The 19,200-nt window shown below is 39.0% G+C and overlaps 1 protein-coding gene and 1 pseudogene across 1 annotated transcript in view; one reads left to right on the forward strand and one right to left on the reverse strand.

The window, feature by feature from the left end:
- The window catches only part of TXNRD3 (thioredoxin reductase 3), a 91,618-nt gene that overhangs the window by 54,720 nt on the left and 17,698 nt on the right, over positions 1 to 19,200 (reverse strand). The window contains exons 3-7 of the mRNA XM_006895201.1: positions 11,948 to 12,008; positions 10,273 to 10,382; positions 6,009 to 6,125; positions 4,358 to 4,430; positions 493 to 612 (exon numbers count right to left, since the gene is read on the reverse strand). Coding sequence (XP_006895263.1) covers positions 493 to 612; positions 4,358 to 4,430; positions 6,009 to 6,125; positions 10,273 to 10,382; positions 11,948 to 12,008 — 481 coding nt within the window. The remainder of the gene's footprint in view (positions 1 to 492; positions 613 to 4,357; positions 4,431 to 6,008; positions 6,126 to 10,272; positions 10,383 to 11,947; positions 12,009 to 19,200) is intronic.
- On the forward strand, positions 6,414 to 6,893 carry LOC102859610 (annotated as a pseudogene).

Genomic DNA, 19,200 nt, shown 5'->3' on the forward strand with positions numbered 1-19,200 from the left:
AGAGGGTCTTCCCTTTCTGCGCTGTCCCTCCACCCTCCCAAAGCATGATGTCCCTCTCCAAGGACCTGTCCCTCCTTACAACATGTCCAAAGTATGTCAGACGAAGCCCCAGAATCCTTGCCTCCAAAGAGGTAGCCTGGTTTAACCCTCTCCAGGATGAATCTGTTATACCACTCAAATTTCTTAATATCTGGGGCGGGGGGGGGAATCTGAAAATAGTGATTATTATTTTTTACAGTCAGCTACAGATTGGGAACAATTTCTTTCCCCATTTGGCAGACCCATGAAAGCAGGGTTATGTTTAAAGTGTTCATTTTTTCAGCCATGGAGTCAGGTTTGTACACAGTGCAGGTTTTCAGCTCATAGTGACGATCTCAGTGAAGGGTTATTAAATTCCTCTGAAGCTCAACTACAAAAATATATCTTTATCTAAGAAACTCATTCTTTTCATCTTTCTCCCAATCTGTATTTGTATATATCATCACTACTCACCTTGTTGATTATACTCCCAACCATATTTCCTTGAGTCGTGCAATGCCTGTCCCAAAAGGGCTGCTTGATGCATCAATTTCTTAGGAATACAGCCTACATTGACACATGTGCCACCAAGACCTAAGAAAATAAATCACTGCTGTAACGTTTCCTCCATATGTGTCTCTTTGTGCCATTTTCACATTTTAGTAACAACCACCATGCAGGTGTGTAAAAACACACATACCCTAAGGCAAAAGGTAGGAGAGCCAACACAATACTCCACAATAACAATAAGCTTTCAGTCCAGTTTCTAACCAAGAATTCATGGAGGAGCTGTATGGAGGGGTAAAATGCGCTAAAACTGTACCTAGGCACAGTTCCCTAGGGAAGGAAGCTGTATCTTTTCATCTGAGAGATTAGAATTTGAATAATTAAGATATGCATAGGAGAAGAATGAGCAGTCTTCTCCTGTGCAATTATGTCCTCTGAAAACCTGCTGGAGGGTCAGCTATGAGTCAGTTCTGACTCAATGGTATACAACAAGGATGAGAATACCAGGTCCATGCTTTTTACCCTATAGGACTTTATGCCTTTTCTGAAACAGATAGTCTTCCACCTCAAGCTATATGATGATATCAACTATGAATCTTAAATAATGCAAAACATATCAGGCAAAGAATCCTTTTATTATTGAACTATGCTCCCCCAAAATATATGTATGCAATGTGGAAGTAGGTACTGATCTGGATCTGATACCCCTGGATCCTGATAAAGCAAATAGTTGTAAGAAAGATTAAGAATGAAATATAATAATCCTTACTCCCACTATTTTATTAAGTGGGAATTCCCACTTTTTCACCAGTCTGAATCAAAAGTAAGGCAAGGTGCTCCCAGGGTATGGTCTGTAATACTCTTTACCTCACTAGTACATTTACTGTTGTTATGTGCTGTTGAATCATTTGCAACTTATAGCAATCCTGCATACAAAAGCACACTTAGTACTATAAAAAAAAAAACAGCCAGGAGTGGAGTGCATCTTTTTGGATTCAGGTGCCTGCATGATGAAATTCCCTGATAACATGGAAGACCAGAATACACAGTGGTCTCCAGAGAATGCTGGGCCTACAGATGCTGGAGTAAACAGGACTCTCCTCCACAATCAACAGAGAGGACTTTCCCCAAAAGCTGACAACCTGAATTTGGCCTTGCAGCCTCTTAAACTTAAGTTTCTATTTGTTAAAGTCCCCTGTTTTGTGATAACCCTGGTTACATATACCAGCGTTAAATAACAAATACAATTCTCTCCCTAATAGCCCTCTCTTCTGGTCAGAGAGCAGGATGGTAAGAGTGGAGCCCATGTGAAGAGGGAAAGAGAAAAAGGAGAAAGGAACAAGGTAACTGTCCATAAACCAAAATACAGGCATACTTTGACTGTTTTTAACAAATTGAAAAACCACCACAGATAATGCCTTTTTTAAAAAAAAAAACCAACCACCACCATATTGAAGGTGTGTGGCGATCCAGTATTGAGTAAGTTTCGCACAATTCTTCCAACAGCATGGACTCACATCAGGTCTCTGCCACATTTTGGTAATTCTCACAATATTTCCAACTTTTTCATAAAGCTAACACACACTTAACATCAAACTCAAAACTCATGGCCACTGAAGTGAGGCAAAATCAACTACTAGCTGACCCTCCACCAGGTTTCCAAAGCCGTAAATCACAAGGAAGAGACTACTCATTGTTCTCTCATGAAGCGCTAGTGGATTCAAACTCCTGGAAAGGAGCAGCATTTGCCTTAGCAGCAAAACTCCCTGCAGATGCTGCCACCAGAGCCTGCGCCCCCATGAAAGTACAGTACAAATGAGGAACCAAAAGATCCAGTCACTAACTTTATTGTAATATTAACCTTATTGGAATGGTCTGGAACCAAATAATATCTCCACCTTTACTATGGAAAACAAGTAAACTTTATTTTATAAAATTCTAGGCTTACCTTTTTTTTAAGTGAGTATAAACAACAATAACAATGACGATGACCAAGAGAGAGCTACGTTGGCCTAGTGGAAGGAAGCTGTGCAACCAAGCCGAAGGTGGGTGATTGTCATCTGTGGCCCTCAGCCAGGTTCAAATTGTCTTCCTGTCAAACATTCTTCTAGGTGGTATAGCACTGGTCTGTGCGTTGCTGTACAGAGGTAACTCGTGGTTGCTGTGATGCTGAAGCCTGTGACAGTGATGTGCCAATAGTGGTAATGGGTACCCATGGTGGACAGTGTTGGCTGGAGCTTCCCAACTAAATCAAGCCTGGAAGCAGGAGTGGCATCCACTTCCAAAATGGCTTGCCTCCGGAAACTCTATGTACGAACAGTGCTTAGGCTGTTCGTTCACAGGGTTGCTATGAGTCGTCTATGACTCGACGGCATTAAACAACAACAACAAACAATAAATTGAAAAAAAACTTCATATTTTTATCAGGCAGGAAACACCGCTGGAGACAACAGCATCCTAAACTAGTAACAGTTAGGGCCCACTGACATATGGAAGGAAAAAAAGAAGCCTTGTTGAGTGCCCTAAATCAAGGGGAAACCAGCTATCCTGATTGGCTGCCTTCCATAGAAGGATGCAGCCACCAGTAACAGCTTAGTAGGGAGGGAGTCAGGGACATAAAAATGACACAACCTCCTCTCTCCCTCGGTTCTCTATTCCCCTAAAGGGACCAAGTCCAACCTGAAGACCGCAATGTTACCACTGGCCACATTTGTAGGACACAGACTATGCACAAAAAGAATATACACAGTATAAAAACTATGTGTTTTATTTTACAGTCAGAAAAAAACTTGGGAAGGTAACTAACCTACTGTACAGGGTGAGACCACATCATGCTCTTGACTAAACTATATAAGTGCACATAGATTATCTCCATGTTCTATCATGCAGCTGTTAAAAGTCAATTATGTAACTGGAGCATGAATGCAGAAAAATGTTTGTGTAAACTTAGACTGAACAGCAAATATATGTCATCACAATTAATGTGAAAATAGTAGGATATGCACAACAAAAATGACTATGTAGTAAGTGCTGGAATACTGGGATTATAGGAATTTGTCATTTATGCAAAATGTTCTTTCATTTTTTTCATTCTATTTCAAATTTTACTACTCGTTAACTATGAAATCTTTAGTGACACTCATGCTTCCTCACTTAGGAAACAAGCCTTGTTAGACCTCTGAAGATTATGGTGAAAATTAAGTAAAATGGCACACACACACACAGCGCAAGCAATGTATCTCAAGAGCAGAGAATAATGTCAAGAATTGAATTATATCCCTGAGAATACATGTCACCTTGGCTAGGCCATGATTCTCAGTACTGTGCAGTTATCCTCTATTTTATTACCTGCCTCCATTTCTATGTCAAAGAGGCAATATTAATGTTGGGTGGGTCTTGAGTCAGTTTTACAAGATCATATGCTTCCAGTTATACCCTCATGCCAATTAGCACTCTTACTCAAGTGACACCCTTGCATGAGTCATGCCCATTATCTTTTAAGAGATAAAAGGAGAAACAAGCAGTGAGGAGGGGGACCGCCCCACCAAGAAAGAAGAGCCAGGGTGAGTATGTCCTTACTCCCAGGGTCTCCATGCTGAGAAACTCCTAGATTCAGGAGAATACAGATGCCAACACACACACAGATCTCCAATGAACATGAGGGAAACCAGGGCCTTGCCCTAGAACTGGCATCATGAATTCAGACTTCCAGTCTCCTAAACTGTGAGAAAATAAACTTCTAGTTGTTAAAACTATCCACTTGTGGCATTTCTGTTAAATTAGCACTTAACAAATAAAGACAAAAGGATAACAACAAAGAAAAACAGCTCACCCCAGGTTGTGCCATGAGGTGACGGGACCACAAAGTCTAGCACCATAACTTTCTTTCCCAAAACCGCAGCTTCCTACAAAATAATGAGGATATATAAAGATTGTGTCATTTCTGTTACATGCCCCAAATTTTGCTTTCTTCCATTTTCTATGAAAATGAATTATTTGTGTGACAGTACAATCTTTTCCATCATGATTTGTTGTTGTTATGTGCCATCGAATTGAGTAAGTCTCATAGAGACCCTATGAACAGACATGAACCCAGTCCTATCCTAAGCCATCTTCATCACCTCCAACACACTTGCTGCCCACTGCTGCAATCACTGTGTCAGTCCATCTCATTGAAGGTCTTCGCTTTCATTTATCTTCCACCCTTCCATGTATGACATCATTTTCCAAAGAACAGACTCTCCTAGCAACATGCCCCAAACCCGTGTGATAAAGCTTTGCCATCCTTGCCTGTAAGCAGCACTCTGGCTGCACCTTTTCCAAGCCATCGTTGTTTGTTTTCCTGGCAATCCATGCCATGCATATTTATGACATGATGACAGATGGAAAAAAAAAGACTTAAGTTCTCAATGATTTTATTTTACTTGGAGCCACAATCAATATTCATGGTACCAACAGTTAAAAAATCAAAAGATAAATTACTATTGTTAAATGCCACTGAGTATGACTCGTGGTGAAGCCATGAACAATGGATCTGTACTCTGCCCTAACCTGTGCCATCCTGACCATCTCGGACACACTCAATCCACCATGACAGTCACTCTGTCAACCCATATCACTAAAGATCTTCCTCTCTTTTACTGTCTCTTCATCTTTTTAAGCATGATGTTCTTTTCCAACAACATGACCCTCCTAACAACATGATCACAGTACATGAGACAATATTTCACTATTGTGGCTGCACTTTTTTCAAGACATATTTGTTTGTACAAAAGGCAGTTCATGGGATACTCAACACTCTTCTTCAACACCACAATTCAAAGCCATCAATTCTTCTGTCATCCTTATTCACTGTCCATCTTAAACTGGGGAAATCCGCTACCTCTCCAAAGCGTTAAAGAATGATGATGTTGGTTTAAAGACTAGGGTGCACATGATCCAAGCCCTGGTACTTTCAATTGCTGGCTATGTATCTGAAAGTTAAATACTGAATCAGGATGACATAGAAGAACTGGTGCCTTTGAATTGTGGTGGAGAAAGGTAATCAGTACCCCACAGACTGCCAAAAGAACAAACAAGTCTGTCTTGAGGAAGTGCAACATGGGTGCTGCTTAGAAGCAAGGATGGTTACACTTGTATATTCATATATATTCAGGAAGAAACACTTCCTGGAGAGAGAGATCATGCTGAGAAAGGCAGTCAGTGAAAGAAAGGAGGACCCTCAATGAAGGTCTGTGGATTGACACAGTGACGAATACAATGGGTATAAGACTGACTGAGACTGGATAGGGCAAGGTTCAGATCTGTGCTTTACAGGGTTGTTATGAATTGTAGTCAACTTAATGGCACCTAAAAACAACACCAACAACAATCTTTTCTCTTTATTAAACCAGTTTAAGACGGCAACATTTAAACTTTTTAAGTATAGAAATATTTATGACAATTATAGCAAAAGCTTGTTAAGTTTTACTTCCATTTCCTACCTTGGCACAGGCAAGGCCACCAGAACCACCACCAATGACAATGAGATCATAATCATACGTTCCAGAACCACGTGAATCTTCCTGAAGGACCTTCTTTAATAAGCCACTCTGATGTGCCTGCATTCAAAATGAACAGAGAGAACATTACTTGTTTATTTGCCATGTTCAATCAGGATAGATTACTTCCCTTTAAAAAAAAATCTTAGCGCCCCGCCCCTCCAGTGTCTCCGCCTGGCCAGGCAAGCCGCCGGTTCCCGGCTCGTGGGGGGGACACGTGGGTGGACAACGCCGGCCGGCCGGGACGCAGCGTGGCCGCCTCTTCCTCTTCGCGTGCACCAGGGTCGGCGTGGAAGTCGAGGAAGTCTGGAAACAATTTAATGAAAAATCAACGCTTGAAGTTTAACAATGGAGGGCTTCCTAGACAATTTCCGCTGGCCTTAATGTGAATGTATTGACTGGGGTGAGAGAAGAAATGCAGTGGCATCTGTAGTAGCAGGCATAATACTGTTTTTTACACGTTGGTGGATAATGATTGATGCGGCCATGGTGTATCCTAAGCCAGAACAGTTGAACCATGCCTTTCACACATGTGGTGTATTTTCCACATTGGCTTTTTTTATGATAAATGCTGTGTCAAATGCTAAGGTGAGAGGTGACAGCTATGAAAGCGGCTGTTTAGGAAGAACAGGTGCTCGCATTTGGCTTTTCATTGGCTTCATGCTGATGTTTGGGTCACTTATTGCTTCCATGTGGATTCTTTTTGGTGCATATGTTACCCAGAATACGGATGTTTATCCAGGACTAGCTGTGTTTTTTCAGAATGCACTTATATTTTTTAGCACTCTGATATACAAATTTGGAAGAACTGAGGAGCTATGGTCCTGAGATAACTTCTTATATCACATTTTCTTTTTGTAGTATTCTATTTGTAGATAAGTTTTTATCTTTAAATATAATTTACACATTGCCAAATGGGAAAAAAAATCTTAGAAGTAATCTATAACTGATATAAATTGGCATTATACATTTATTTGGATGCTATTCAAATAAGGTCCAACAAGTTAGAACATATGCTAAAATACATGAATATTTGACATTTTGACCTGTTACCTGATAGGCAGGCATATGTCAAATGACTAAAGAGATCTACTCAAGTACAGTGATATGACAAAAGCTGTAATTTTTAAAGACCCTCAGCATTTTATTCAATTATGGTATCATTCATTTTTAAAAACTTCTTGCCTACCATCAGAAGGATAAAGGAGCTCTAATGGAGTAGTCTATAGCATTTTTCCCTGTTACTGTAAATTTCCAGCACGTCAAACTCACCAGTGGCTCCTCCTGTTAAAATTTACAGCCTCAAAAACCCAATGGAGGGTCACTTTACATCAGATTCAATCTAATGGCTGTGAGTGATCTGGAGGATATAGCCTTTGAGTTGGGTTTTTTTCCCCCCTTTTTTCACAGCTCTTCATGACTGGATTGAAACTTTGTAGCTATAATAGAAACAGCCATTGTTGTTGTTGTTGTCGTCGTCATGTACCATCCCATCAGAACCGACCCACAGCCAACCCTCTGGCGGGTTTTCAGAGGCAGTTACTAGAATGAGAGATTGTCCATCCTTTTCTTGTGAAGAAGCTGATGGATTCAAATCACGTGCCTTTTGGGATTAGAGTACAGCTTCTTACCAATAAGCCACCAGAATTCTTCATAAATAGATTTAAACTTTGTAGCTATACTAGAAGCAACCTGTATGGTATGGCATTTCAGTAGTGGTCACAAGTTGGCTCAACACTTAATGTACTCGTTCACTTGTTCCTCCTTGTAAACAGAGATGGCTTAGATGAGGTTAGAGGACCAATAAGTGGCTTAGCAACCGTTTTCTTCGTACTGTCATTTGTGCAACTCCATTACCTTGGCTTTAGAAGCAACGTGCTCTAAGCAGCTCGTTCCATTAAGCACAGTGAGGTGCTCTGTGACTGGGGGCACTCACTACGTGCTGCTATGTGATCCATGGGCAGAATGGGTGCACAAGGCTTACAGGCCCGTTCTGAAGAGGATTCATTTTAAGGTGCCCCTAGGGAAATCCAACTGCCAAGTATCTGCCACCCAAGAAAGATGTTTCAGACTTGAAACATAATTGACATCGCTTCATCTCCCAACTTATGCTCATCATTTTCAATCTATTTATTACCTGACAGCTACACATAAGTCAAATGACATCACTCTCCAAATTAGGTCTAACAAAACCAGCACTTCAAAAGGTGTGCGGGGCCTCTAGGTACTTAGCTCCATATGAATTAAGACATAAGTGTCTGGAGCTAATAAAGGAGATTTTCACCAGAATCATACATAACGCAGGCATTCTTTTTTCCCCAACAAAATATATTTGAAATTTTAATTAATTAAAAGTATTTCATTAATTATTGATCATCAATACTGGCACAAAGATAGAACATATACAATAAAGCAGAATTCATACACAAAAAGAAATACTTTTACTGGAGCAATAGAGGCTAGATTAACTCACAAACAATAGAACTAAAAGAATCTTTTAAGCCTTCAAAATATCCTGGGAAGTCTTCTTAAAACCAAACAATAATTTATCTTAACTAGTAATGAATATCTACCTCAAGTTATGATCTTTCAAGACCACGGTCTTCGTAATTACTTGCTCTGCATCAGAAAGCTGGGCAGTAACTAGGGATGACAGAAGAATCGATGCCTTTGAGCTGTGGTGCTGGAGAAGAGAACTGAACACATGGTGGACTGCTAGGAGAACAAAGAGGTTCATCCTAGAGAGGTTGAAACCAAAGCTGCTCCCTGAAGGCAAAGATTCTGAAGCTCTATCTGACTACTGAATATACCATGGACTGATAACAGAACAAACAAGTTAGTCTTAAAGCAGCTGAAAACAGGCTGCTCCTTGAAGGCAGGATTCTGAGCTCTGTCTGACATACTCTGGGCATGCTGCAAGGAGGAACCAGTCCTTGGGGAGGGACATCATGCTCAGGAGGGTGGAAGGTCAGTGCAAGAGATGAAAATCCTTGATGAGATGGATTGACTCAGTGGCTAATGTAATGGAGGTAGGTGTGTCCAGAGACAATAAGGTTAGCACAGAATAGAGCAGGGTTCAGAGCTATTGTACATGGGGTCACAACCAACTCAACAGCACATAACAACAACAACAACAAAAGCAAATTCACGGCCATTCAAGCCGACCAGGGCTGTGTTTCTAGCTCACAGCCATCCTCTATCAGTGCTGCTGGGCTATAAATTCTGACAGGCAGTGACTGTCTATCTTCCTTCCTCAAACTGGCTGGGGAGTCAAACTTCAGACCTTTCCATTATCAGTCCAACAGGCAATGCATAATGCCACCAGGGCTTCTTTTAAGTTTTGTGTATATGGAATCAAAATTATGAAAGCACCTCAAAAGAAGAGAGAGGAACCTTAAGGAGTAAGGAGCGTATATTAAAAGGGTAGGACCAACTTGGAAAATGAGAGTGAGCTTGCTGATATAACTCAAAGAATGTAGCCATTTACTGAAAAGTCTAAATTGCTATTCCTTGAGTTTTTTGTTTTGCCCAGTGCTTTCAGTGAAAATTAGAATTTTTCATTCAATTATCATCTAACCTTTTTTTGTTAACTTCCTCTTTTTTAAAAAAAATGTTTTGTTTTTGTGAAGAAAGTTGGAAGAAGACAGGTACCTGACCCACCAAGTAGAAAAGATCCATATTTGTGTCCATTCCAAAGAAAGGTAATCCAACAGGATGTGTAAAGTATAACAGTTTAATTAATATACACAAGTGAAAATTTGCTAAAGATAATGAAAAAATAGTTGCTGCATTATACATTCTATATATGAGAAAACTGTCAGAAATTCAATCCAGATTAAAAAGAGAACTTGGAATGAAAAAAAATGTAACCAATGTTACTAAATTGTATGTAGATATAGAAGCTCAAATTGGTATGTATTTTGCTGTGTATATTTTCAACATTAACAACAAAAATTAAGATTTTTATTTTTCGTTTTTTAAGTTTGGGCTGATAGAAAATTTAGTTCTCCTCAAATTATGCAAGGTTATATAAAAACTTACCACCATGTTATTCCACAGTTCCAACTTCCAAAAGACAACAAATAATTAAAAAAATAAACAAACAAACAAAAAAACACCACACACCAAAAACCTAAACAAACCTTTTCTTCTTTTCAAAACATACTTAAAAAGAAAAATGAGCCATTTTCAAGAAGGTATTTATTACCTGAAGAGTTTGGTCACATCCACCCATATGTACTTTATTCACAAAAACATTGGGCACAGTTTTCTGATTAGTGATCTCTAACAGAACTTCTTGAACACTGGACCCATTATCTAAAGGGAAAAAAAAAGTTAAATATATGAAAACACAGAAAAGGGGCCTAAACTTTTGAGTTGAACTGTATATGTTACAACATCCAAAAGTTTAAGTACATATCCATAAAAAAATCATTATATAATTAATGAACTGATATCAGGGTAGAGAAATTACTTACCCTTTCAAAGGAAGCTCTACTTTAAAATAACAAAGATCAAGCTATGGTTCTTTAAAAATAAATCCTTCTAAATTTGATTACGATATATAATTCATTGGCTATTCTGTGACAAAGAGATGAAACTCCACTATAAAACACATAAAAAAATAAAATAGTAAGACCTCGGAAAACGTTTCCTGTATTTGTAAAATCTTAATGATCCAAGTCTAATAGTTCATCTCCCATCTCAAAAATATAACCAAACCATGACTACTTAACATTATTAAATTTGGCATACACTTCAGAAACATCAGTCAGATTAAAGAATTTTTTTCACTTATAAAAGAAACATGGCTAAAACAAGTTGGTATAGTTCCCTGAAAGGAGAGATCCAAGCTTTTTCCATTCTAGACTTCACACTGGTTCAAAATGGATCAATCCTGACTGACAAAGTGAGACCAGAACAGACCTGAATTTTCAAAATTAAGATGATCTAGTATGTTAACCACCCAGGAAAGAATTATAGACCCAAGCTTTGGAAAAGGAGACTCGGGAGATGTGTAATGAGCCCTACCAGGAGCCTGGGACTTGTCATTGATTATTGCCAGAACTGTGGAGTGACATGCAAGGCAGTGCAGGCAGCTGCCCTTCTCTGAGGCAGGCATAGCTAGTCAACAGATTTGGTTTCTATGCAATCTATACACAATCCTATTTCCTAAGAGGGAGACTATTTCTAGAAGGGCTTTGACCTGTAATCTTCAGTCAGCATTCCCACAGGTGAGTGTCAGGGTGACTTCTTCAACTGATGAAAAGCCCTGTCCAGTTCACCACGACGTTCTCTGCCTGTCCAATTCACCATGACAATCTCTGCCTGTTCAGTTCATCAGGACACTGACTATTCTATTCACCACAACATTCACTGCCTGTCCAATTCACCACGACATTCTCTGCCTGTTCAGTTCATCACTATATACTCTGCTTGTGTAAAGTCCTCAAAGAATATTGGAGGAATGGTGGGAGGGAATGGCAAAGGTTTATCAAGAACTCAACAATGTAACACTAAAAAAATTGTGTTCCCTTTCATTATAATACAACTTAGAAAAAGGAGCCAGTTCTTTCATTTAAAACAGCTTCATTTATTTTACTGGAAAGTTGGCAGATGCATCTGAAATGCCTCAAGTACTTCAAGGAAGCAGTTTATATAAAGCACTCCAAGGAAGCAGTCTTCTTCCAATTTTCTCTCAAATACAAATATATACTAGCAAATAATCTAAACCAACTTTTTTACATGAGTGTATTTTTCTCCACAGCTGAAGGCAGGCTAAATAGTTCATCTAACTCAAGGGGACAAACATAAATTAAATAGAAGACAATCTTGTTGGCATTTTTTAAAAACAAATACTATATACTAACCATTATACTTACCAATCTTATCAAGTTCCAAAGCATTATATTCAACTCCCAAAGAAGAAAAGAGTTCTTTAACCTGTAACAAAAAATTAACTAAGTTTCACTCTCGTGATAAGAGTTATAAAATGTAGGCACAGTAATCAGAGATGTCCAAAAGACATTTTCTGGGGGGTATAGCTCAGTAGTAGAGCATTTGAATGTAAAATACATTTTCTTCAGGAATATGAGTTCTGAGCCATATGTTTATTCCCTTTACATATTCCCAGAATAATGTGAGTGAATCCCTTGCCTTCTTTTACCAGTTGGATCCTCATAATGCCTATTCCAGTTTTCTGAACAATATTTAATTCTCCATCAGGTTCCTCATACAAAATGCCCAAAATGTAAAACTTCTTCCATATACCTTTTCATGTGTTTCCTTTCAGCTTTCATTAAGTCTTTCAGAAAATATTACCCATCTAAACTTAGTATGTGCCATTCACTGTTCCAAATACGTAAGATCTAATAATGAACAATGTCTAGCATACATCCCTTTTTCTAGACAGGAAGACAGGTAAGTAAACAGATCAGTTAAATATACCACCAGTCAACAGTTTAAACAAGAAACCCTGAAACATTTCTACTAAAAAATTGGGTAAAGGTACAACAGCATATCCATCACCTAGAAAATGTTTACAAACGCAGAACCAAGTTATAAATCTGAATCCTACTGCCAAAAGGGCCCTTTAGAGTAGTGAGAGAAGATCTTCACCCTGAAACCCACAGCATCCCTTTTCAGCAGGAAGTAGCTAAGAGAATACGCCATCCCCTTTTCCTTATGAATCAGGGTGAAGTCTCTCTCAGGGAGGAGTGATAGGGAATGGCAAAGGATACACTGACAAAGAAGATTAATCAGAACTGGCTTTGACAAGCACTGTGGCAATTGGACAATTAAAACAGACATTCGGATGGCAGGGAAGAAGAACAAACTGGGGAGGAGGGTAGAGAGAATGGTGCAGCAATGAAGGAATGAAAACCCAAAATCCTTGTAAATGTTCATTAAAACTAATAAAATTTAATAATAATTAAAAAAAAACTTTTAAAAGCACTGACTACGACTTACTTTAATGCTATCGCAATGTCTTCTCATCCTCATACTGATTTCCCATCCATCCAATTAATTATGAAGTCTTTAAAAAGTCACAATTTTGAAAACAACACATTTTGAATGTCTAAAAACCACAAGTCTCTATTTTGAACTGGTTGGTTTTTCTAGGTCTCCAAAATGGCTATCATTCATGACCCATGCCTACTACCAGAACTGATCAGTAACATTCTAACTGCTCTCTGTACATCCACTTTTGTTCCCTTTGTTTTATAAATTCACTTTTAAAAACCACTTTCCCCCAAAACAACTATGAAGTATTTCATTCTAGCAACAACAGCAAAGTTCAACAGGGCAGTGAACAACAAATGCTGGTGAGGCTGTGGAGAGATTGGAACTCTTATTCACTGCTGATGGGAGTGTAAAATGGTACAGGCACTATGGAAGGCCTCTGACACTTTCTCAAAAAGCTAGAAATACAAATATCATTTGACCCAGCAATCCCACTACTGGGAATATACCCTAAAGAAATCAGAGCCATAGCTCCAAAACACATGTATGCACATCCATGTTTATTGCTTAGTTATTCACAATAGCAAAGAGATGGAAGCAACCCAAGTGCCCAAAACCAAACAGACAGATAGAAAAACTATAGTACATTCACACAATGGAATACTACACTGCAATGAAAAACAATGAACATGTAAAACATTATACAACATGAGGAGCATGAATGACACATATGGAGTGAAATATCTCAGCCACAAAAGGATAAATATTACATAATACCGCTGTTATAAAATAAGACCAACATGGAGTGGGAGTTGGGGAGGGAATGAAGAAAGAGTAAATAAGATAATTAACACTGCTGTATATCAGATAAGGGTAAGAACTGTCCGGAAGGAACATATGATTAGTCATTATATAGATGACAATAATCTGGAACATGGAGTGTACAGCAAGATAGGCTGGTGGGAGGGAGGGGAGAAAAGGGGAGGAAAAAAACCCAACAAATTGCTTCTTTTACCGTATTATTTTAAAACTCTTCCAAGTCACTTAGTCATCAAGATAAACTAAAATCCAACCAGACTAACAGTGGGATTGGGGGGAGAATGAAAAAGATGGGATAAATAATGTATACTGCATTGAAATAGATGAGGGAGAAAACTGTTTAAAAAAGGGATATAGGATTAGGTATTATTGTCATGAGAGGAGTCTAGATCCAAGGCTGCATAGTGGACTGGACTTGGAGGGAGGGGTTATATAACAATGAAAGAATTTTTCTTTTACTTTTCAAAGAGAAGAACGAACTGGGGGGGGGGGGTTTAGGGAGAAAAGTGCAACAATGAATCAATGGAAATTAAAGTAAAAAAATTTTTTTAAAGGATAAACTAAAACCCAAAGGTCTCATTCATGGAATAAGAGGATAAAGACCTCTAGGGGCCTCACTCTCCAGCAAAATAATCCAGTGAAAATTACTTAGAAAGCAACCAATTAAATTCACTGGAAATTGTCCTAAGGGAATATAGCAAATAAATGTTTATTCAAGAAAATCTACTCAATAGTGTGGTGCCTGTGAATTTCATCACAGCTGTATTAAGAAAGAAATTATTGTTATGGAGAAAAACTGCATAAACAGTAAATTTTAAACATTGACATTTTTCATAACCTTTTGCAATAAAATGCAATAACAGGTTCATTAACTGAAAAAGGAAAGAAAATCTACTACCTCTCAGTAAAAATGAGTCTGTAGCCCTTGGCTTTCCTCTTTCTTCCATTTCTCTCCCATCTCTCAATGTTGTTGCCATTTTCAGATGCATGGAGTTAGTTCCCACTCATCAACTTGTCATGGCCCAATGCATGCAAGCATAAGAAATGTTCATTTCAATTGGGTGTGTTGTTATTGTCATGTACCACTGAGTAAACTCCAACTCACAGGGAGCCTACACACAATAGCTCTGAGCCCTGCTCTATCGTGACCCAATCTTACTGCCTCTCTCAGCAACTAGTTAAGGTATATGGTATCTCACCTGAAGCGTTGTTTCTAGGTGTTTTCAAGTCGACCAGGACTCATAGTGACCCTATGAATAATGGCTCTGAGCTCTGCCCTATCCTGAGCCAACCTGTCTCTGACACATCTGATCTTACTGCCACAGTCACTGTCAATCCATCTAATCCAGGGTTTTCCTCTCCTGTATTGACCCTTCCAAGTATAATGTCCTTCTTCAAGGACTGGACACATGGCTAATGTATGTGAGATGGAGCCTCAAACTTCTTGACTCCAAGGAACAGCTTCATTTACTCTCTCCAGCATAGACCTCTTTGTTTTCTTGGCAGCCCATGATATGTTCAATACTCTTCTCCATCACCACAATTCAAAGGCATTGATTCATTTTCTGTTACCTTATTCACTGTCCAGCTCTCCAATGGATAGCAAGCAACTGAGAAGACCATGGCCTGGATCAGGCACACCTTAGTCTCTAAACTGACACTGCTACACTTCAGCACTTGGGAGAGGTCCCTGACAGCAAATTTTCCCAATCTAACTTGTCTTTTTATTTTCTGACCGCTGTTGCCAAAAGTGCTGATTATGTAACCAAGCAAGATAAAAAAATTTACAATCTCAATCCTTTGTCCATCTATCATGATACTACCTTTTGACCTATTCTATACTAAGAATCTGTTTTCTTGATGTTGAGATACAATCCATTTGGAGGCTGTAGTCTTTGACTTTCTGCAAAAAAAAAAAATGCTTCAGGTCCACCTCAGTTTCAATTAGCAAGGCTGTGCCATCTGCATAATGTAGGATGTTGATGAGTCTTCCTACAATACTAATGCCACAATCTTCTTCATAAAGTCCAGCCTCCTAAATGATCTGCTCCACATATAGATTGAAAAGGTATGGAGAAAAGGACACATCCTTGACACACTCCGTTCTTGATATTGAACCATGAAGTGTTCTCTTCCTCTGTCCAGACAGCTGATTCCTGTTCTAGGCATAGGTTTTGAAAGAGCACAATTAAGTGTTCTGGGATTGACATTCTTCTCAGTGTCAGCTACAATTTATAAAACTAGAGACATAGGTAACTCTACACGAAATTTCACTATGATCTCGTACTCCAAATGAATGTCACTGTCTGGAGAAAGAAATAAGAATTTCAGGGGTAGATAAAAAGTATGCTTGCCTCAAGGAGGATGACTACCTCCTCTGACCACAGAAAAGAAGGTAAAACTATATTAAACAGGTTGGAGCCTGTGCTGCCTCAGTAAGCATAAGCCCTGTGTTGAAGAAAGTAAGTACTGTTTCTATAAATTAGGAATTGTTTCTCCAGATAGAAAGGGTCCTGTTATCTTGGGACTAAAAATAATGAAATGCAGATTAATAACTGACTATAAAACCCCAACTGTGTGAAAGAAGTAAGGCAGTCTTGGGAGACTCTCACTGCCTTCCAGATCCATTTAATAAAAGTTTCGAAGAAAAACAATTCTGCTTCAATTATACATCTAGCCTCAAGACTGCATAAAATCTGGACCCTTTGTTGTCTAGTAACAATTCCGCAATTCCCCACAGCTCCAAGGCAAAAACTGAATTCCTCTATGTGACCAAGAAATTGTTCTTTGACTGAACCCTGACTCACAGGTCAAAGGCACTAACCCAGGACAAGCAGGCTGAATATATTGGGGTCCCAAAGATCTTCATCCCAGCTCATTCACTGAGTAAGATTCCATACCAAGAGAGCTAGGATGAAAATTTGGTCAGAGGCTACCCTCTGCAGGCAGTGCCCAGCTCATAAAACAAGGATGTCACTCAGAAAGAAGTTGTAAAGTCTCTGGGCACAGATGCAGATGCAGAGGAGGAACTCAGAAATTTTGCCCAGGGGAAGAAGCAGTCATCATAAACAGCAGACTCTGAGCTTTTCCCAAAAAGACTGTGGGAAAGTTCAAGTCTGTGGTAATTCTCAAAAACAAGGATTTTTAGGCTAATTATAAAGAACTGTGCAGCAGCTCCAAAAGAACAAAGTGAACCAAAACCCAGCTACTTTAGCAGAGAGAACAAGGGGCAAGGACGATTAATATCTCTTAGGATCAAAGCAAATGTCAAAGAACTGCCTCAAAAGCTGTCCTCACCCCTAAAAGGAGCCTGAATTTAATTGGATCAGATAGTGGAACAATTAATATTCCAGGGTATTGTCAAAAACAATAGTGAAATCAGGGTGCAACTGGTGGAACAAAACATCTAAGTGTTTTTCCAAGAGGGAGACAATAGATTCAGCATAAGAGACAGTCAACCAGAACCATGCTAAAACTCCTATCATCCCAGGTGTCCATGTACGAGGCACCATGCTAAGGTGCAACATCAAAAGCTTCACCTTGGATTGGAAATACACTTTGCTAAAATAGCAAAGTCACTAAAGAAGCCTAGGGAAGGAGAGATTAGTACCAAGTTGACATAGTCCAAACAAAAACTATAAAACTTGCAAAGCAGTAAGAAAGTATGATTCATCTACAAGAAGGGGAGGGAGGAGGAGGTACTGCATGAGAATGCCCAGATGTCAGATTTAACAAAGTAATTATAATAAGTATTACAAGAACTATGAGTAAATGAGTGAAGGAAGGTGCTATGACAATGTTTCATCGATAATTAAATTAAAGATAAAGTAGGAAAAGGTTTCACTTAAATAAAAAGAGAATCTAAAAATATTATAGCTGACTTCTTATCAAAAGCAATGGAGGTTAAATAACTTAAAAATGGCTACGGCAGAGGGGTGAGTAGAGGAGAGGGTGTGAGCCAAGGCTCAAAATTTAGCAAAATTATCTTTCAAAAATAAAGGTCAGGAAAATAGTTTTGTAGTTCCTAAATGTTTGTTGTTGTTTTGTACAACAGAGTCAGAACTGACCCATAGCTGACCCTCCAGTGGGTATTCAGAGGCTTGAAGAGACTGCCCCTCCTACTGTAGAGCATTTGGTGGACTCAAACGGCATGCCTTTGAGACTGCAGCACAGATTCTTGCCACTGGGCCACTAGAGCTCCCTAAACATGTTTAACATGTAACACTGTTGGCAATGGCAGCCACTCCAAGGATGTGGGCCAGAGTAAAGCTATACTGGGGTAAGAAAATGCTAACAGATGCTAACTTAAATTCACAAAAACAAACAAAAATAATCATAAATGGTAAATAGGATGAACATAACAAACTTCATGTGTCTTTTCTTCTCTTTTACATGATTTAGAGATATAGAATATTATAACAATAATAGGTTTATAACTTATACAAATAGGTCTATAACATATATAAGTATAATATAGAGAATATGAATAAATGCAATTTAAGTAACAGCACGAAAAGAGAAAAGCAGAAATGAAGCTATAGAGGAACAATGTTATGATACTTCATTGACATTAATATAAATTCAAAATACATCCTGATAAGAGTTAATATAGACAGTCCTAGAGAAAATACTTAATATGGTTAAAAATTAACTAATCATGAGGGCACCAAAGCTCCTTAATTAGTTAATCAATCAAATGAATTAAAATACTATATGAGACTTTCTGGAGAGAGGATGAAAGGCACCCAAGCGTCGAGGACTCTCCTTCATAGGGCCACTATGAGTCACCTGTAACTCGACGGCACTTAACAACAACATGAAAGTAAAAATGGAAGCCTATAAATGACATGACATGTTGTTGTTGTTGTTGTTACTGACTGCCTTCAAGTCGAGCACAACTCACAGCAACCCTACGAACAAACGGCCTGAAGCCCCTCTATAACTATCAACATATATCAAAGTTTATAGGGTTTCCGGAGGCAAGTTGTTTAGAAAGCGGATGCCACTCCTGCTTCCAAACCTGTCACAGAATGTTATTGGTTGAGTTGCCTGCAATGCAAAGCGACCCTATGTACAGCGGCTCTGAACCCTGCCCTGTCCTGAGCCACTCTCACTAATTCTGACACACCATCCCTCACTGCCCCTGTCACTGTATCAATCTCATCCTGGCTCTTCGTCTCTTGTGCTGTCTGTCTACCCTTCCAAGCATGATGTCCTTCTTCAAGGACCGATCTCTCCTACCCACATGCCCAAAGTAAGTGAGGCGGAGCTTCAAAATCCTAGCCTCCAAGGAGAGACGTGACTTCACCCTCTCCAAGACAGACTGATTTGTTTTCTTGGCAGTCCATGGTAT

Source organism: Elephantulus edwardii, unplaced genomic scaffold, assembly GCF_000299155.1.
Source record: "Elephantulus edwardii isolate Elephantulus edwardi_28Jun2011 unplaced genomic scaffold, EleEdw1.0 scaffold00161, whole genome shotgun sequence".
Classification (NCBI taxonomy): domain Eukaryota; kingdom Metazoa; phylum Chordata; class Mammalia; order Macroscelidea; family Macroscelididae; genus Elephantulus; species Elephantulus edwardii.